The sequence below is a fragment of the Gymnogyps californianus genome, chromosome 1, assembly GCF_018139145.2.
Source record: "Gymnogyps californianus isolate 813 chromosome 1, ASM1813914v2, whole genome shotgun sequence".
NCBI classification, from domain to species: domain Eukaryota; kingdom Metazoa; phylum Chordata; class Aves; order Accipitriformes; family Cathartidae; genus Gymnogyps; species Gymnogyps californianus.
The window spans coordinates 59,124,235-59,127,898 of NC_059471.1; the positions used below are offsets into that span (position 1 = coordinate 59,124,235).

At 57.7% G+C, this 3,664-nt stretch overlaps 1 protein-coding gene across 1 annotated transcript; it reads right to left on the reverse strand.

Moving 5' to 3' along the window:
• Positions 1–2,056: 2,056 nt before the first annotated feature.
• Positions 2,057–3,115, reverse strand: LOC127029598 (G-protein coupled receptor 183-like). Its single transcript, XM_050915304.1, has one exon. The coding sequence runs from the start codon at positions 3,113–3,115 to the stop codon at positions 2,057–2,059; it is 1,059 nt and encodes a 352-aa protein (XP_050771261.1).
• Positions 3,116–3,664: the final 549 nt, after the last annotated feature.

Below are 3,664 nucleotides of genomic sequence, written 5' to 3' on the forward strand. Positions count from 1 at the left end.
GAGTTACAAAGATGACAGAGCCAAGCTCTTCTTAGCACGAGTAGGTGATGTTAGGGGCGACAGCCGCCAGCTGTGGATGGGGCGGTTCAGACTAGACAGTGGGGAAAATGTTTTCGTCCAGAGGGCGATGCAGCACAGGAACCATCACCTTGGCGGGTGGAGCCTCCTTGCCCGGAGCTGCCAAGCCTCGGTTAGACGAAGCCACGGCCAGCCTGACATTGTGCCAGCCATGGTCCTGCTTTGAGTAGGCTGTTGGATGAGGTGATGCAGAGAGGTCCTGTCCAGCCAACACTTCTTTGACAAGTTAATAGGGCAGCATAACTGTACAGCAACTACCAGCCTAGCCAGGCTCCTTTAGGGTGTTCAGACCATTGATAGCCTTATATTGTTGCATACTAGCTCTTCCTTGTCCATTGTAACACACTTTTTAGGACACAGGCTCTCTGCAGGCCAGCACTGAGGTTAGACCTGCTTTGAGGAGGGCTCAGATAGCCTCCTGAAAGGACCTAGTGGAGTCTCTTTCCCACCTGAATTATTTTAGGCATCCCTCTTCGTCAGCCCAAAGGATGCTACAGTTACCCATACCGTAAGTAAAACCATCATCGCCCAAAAGCTCATTCATACGCATTTAAAACAATAAAGGATTGCACGTGACTATTGTTAACTTTCTAGCCATAAAGAAAGGTTGTTACCTTAAAGAATAATTTGTATTAATCAAAAGTGTCCATTCATGAAACTTGTTCAGGTTTACTTTTCAGCAAAATAAAGCTGCTCTTTTTTTTCCCCTCTTCATGTCTCAGCATGCGTCTCTGTCCCTTCCAACCTCAAACAGAAGACCAGCCATCCCAGGAACTGTGAAATCCTACATGTGGTTTTTTTGTCGTAGTCCAGTGACTTCAGAAAAGAGCCGAGGAGGTCCCTGCTCCTGCCGAATTTCTCCTCGTCGCACGGGCTCAAAAGTCGACGGGAACCCGACGCCTCGGGGCTCCTCCTCTCGCTCTGGCAATAGTCACACGTAACCTGCCCTCAGCAAGGCTCTCGGACTCGTCAGGGCGCCGGGTTCAAGCAAAGGTCGGTCAAGGTCACGTAAGGCCACCCTCAGTCCTCAGTCCCCTTGTCCCCTTTCCTCCACCCCCTTCGAGTTAAGAAGGGTTGGGAGGGTTTCCCCAGCAAGCGCTCCCAGGGCGGGTTTGCAGCCTTACAGCCGAGCTGCGAGCCAGGCCAGCCCCGGCATCCCCTTCCTGGCAGCGGGTCCCGGGGCAACCACAGCGCCGTCAGCTGCGAGGAAGGGCACCCTGGGGAAGGAGCAGCCGCCCGAGCAGCAGATGCAGGCAGCAGCACTCCCGGGAGCTCTGCAAATTCACATCCTCGCCCCTCTCCCTTGAAGAAGGGCTTTTCTGGCAGCTCCCACGCACCCCGCGCTTACTGCTCGCCCCGTGCAGTGCCCGGGTGCAAGACCGGGATGCTGGGCAGGGGGCGAGCGGAGCTGCCATTTGTCGGTGCGGGGAAGGAGCTGTAGGTGACTTTCTGTACAGAAGTAACATCCCAGCCTTTTACTGAAATGCCCTGAGTCCGTGTGCTCCATGCCGGCTGCCCCGAGGCCTGCGGGGATGCTGCCCCAGTGCTCCTGGGGGGCAGTGCAGGGGAAGGGGGCAGAGAGGCAGGGACAGCCATGGTGGTTACCAGCAGCCACCAGCCCCACAGGGGATGCGGGAGAGGCATGGGAGGGCGGTGCGGTGCAGTGCTGGGAAACCCCCGGCTGTGTTTGCCAGCCAGAGCAGTTGCACGAGCTGCCTCCTCTGGGGTTGGGATGAAAACGGGCCTCTCCGTGCTCCAGGATGACGGGTCCAGCAGTGCTGAGTGCAGAGCCATGCGTGCGGAGCCAGGCAGGGCTGTGTCCCGGCCGGGTTGGCTTTGCGAGAGCCCCCGGCTCCAGGCAGGGGAGCGATGAAGCCTGTCGGAGGTGCTGGTCCTGCTCTGCAGCCTGGCTCTGGCTTCTGCCGTCGGGGATGGTCCATAAGGCGCAGGCCAGAGCGAAAGGGAGGGGGTTGTGCCGCTAGACAGAAATGGAGCCAGGCGGCTGGCTGTTGCTGTTGCTCTCGGAGTGGGTCTTGGCAGTGGAGGAGGTGGCCATCGAGCCGCTGTTCCTGAAGATGCGGAGCAGCCTCCACTTGTAGCCCCGAAAGGCGAAGAAGTAGATGATGGGGTCGATGCAGCAGTTGAGGTTCATGAATGCCACGGTGACTTGCAGGGACATCTTGAAGGCTTGCTGCTCACGGCAGGACGGCTGGTAGAGGATCTTCCTGACCATGAACTGGACAATGTTGAGGTGGTAGGGACTGAAGCAGAGCAGGACAGCCAGCAGCACCACCAGGATGACGGTGAAGGCCCGGTGGTGGTGCCTGTTCTTCACTGTCAGTGAGTTCTCCTTGGCCGTCTGGCAGAGCTTGAGGTTGATCCTCACGTAGCACACCAAGATGATGCCCACAGGCAGGAAGAAGCCGAGCACGCAGGCCCCCAGGAGCAGGTAGGGCAGCTTGGGAATCTCCTCGAAGTTGAAGTACTCCATGCACGTCAGCTTGTCCCCCATCCTCCGCGTCATGGGCCGTAGAAGCAGCGGTGCCGTCTGCAGGAACACCAAGGACCAGATGAGGACGCAGACACCCCTGGCACGGCTCATCTTCCGGATCCTGCCGGGGCACCTGGTGCGCACCACGGCGATGTAGCGGTCCACGCTTACGCAGGTCATGAAGTAGATGCCCACATAGGTGTTCATGTAGAAAATGAAGGCTGTGGCCCGGCAGAACCAGTCCCCGAAGGGCCAGTCAAACTCCAGGATGTAGTAGGCGATCCTGCCCGGCAGTGCCAGGGTGAAGAGGGCGTCGGAGAGGGCCAGGTTCACCAGGTAGAGGTCAGTGGAGTTGAGTTTCTTCTTCCTGCGCTGGAAGGTGACGCAGAGGGCCAGGATGTTCCCGCAGGCGCCGAACACCAGCAGGGCGGTGTAGAAGAGGGAGAAGGTGACTTTGGCAGAGAAGTGGTGGTTGTGCACGTTGCAGCTGCTCTGGTTGCTGGCGGTGAGGTTGGCGGGCGGGAACACGGCCTCCGCTACAGCCATTTCTGCGGTGCCTCGCGAGCTCTTGCCCTCTCCCTTGGAATAAGAACAGACATGAAACTTGCAGCTTATCGATAACGGGAGCGGCACCTGTAGGGCCAGCCCTCGTCACAAAGCGAAAGGCCTGTCCCCTGCTCCCTGCCACCCCCCTGGCAGCACACAGCTCGAGTCATTTGGAAAAACGCATCTCTTGTGATTTCGGTGCGAGCGTCTCAACAAAGGCTGTGACTCATTGTCTTCTTCTTGTCACCAGCTCCTCTTATTTTTGTTTTTTTGCAAGTCCAATCAATACCAGAAAGGATGGGGGGCTGGGAGGAGGAATCACCTGTCACACAAACAAGGTCCCAAACTCATCTGGTGTCAGCGATGTCATTTATTCATCGCTGTGGGGGGAATGGGGAGCTTCATTGAGAAAATGCCCAGAAAGCGCCGGGGCGGAGGGGGGCTGGAGGGGCCAGCGGGCAGAGGTGACAAGCAGCACCTTTGCAACCCTGGGGCTGGGACCAGAGCGGAAAAAAAACTGAAGAAATTCGGAGAGGAAAAATCCCAGCC

Coding starts and splice junctions, on each gene's coding strand:
- LOC127029598 (XM_050915304.1), bottom strand. CDS start 3,115: ATGGCTGTAGCGGAGGCCGTGTTCCCGCCCGCCAACCTCACCGCCAGC.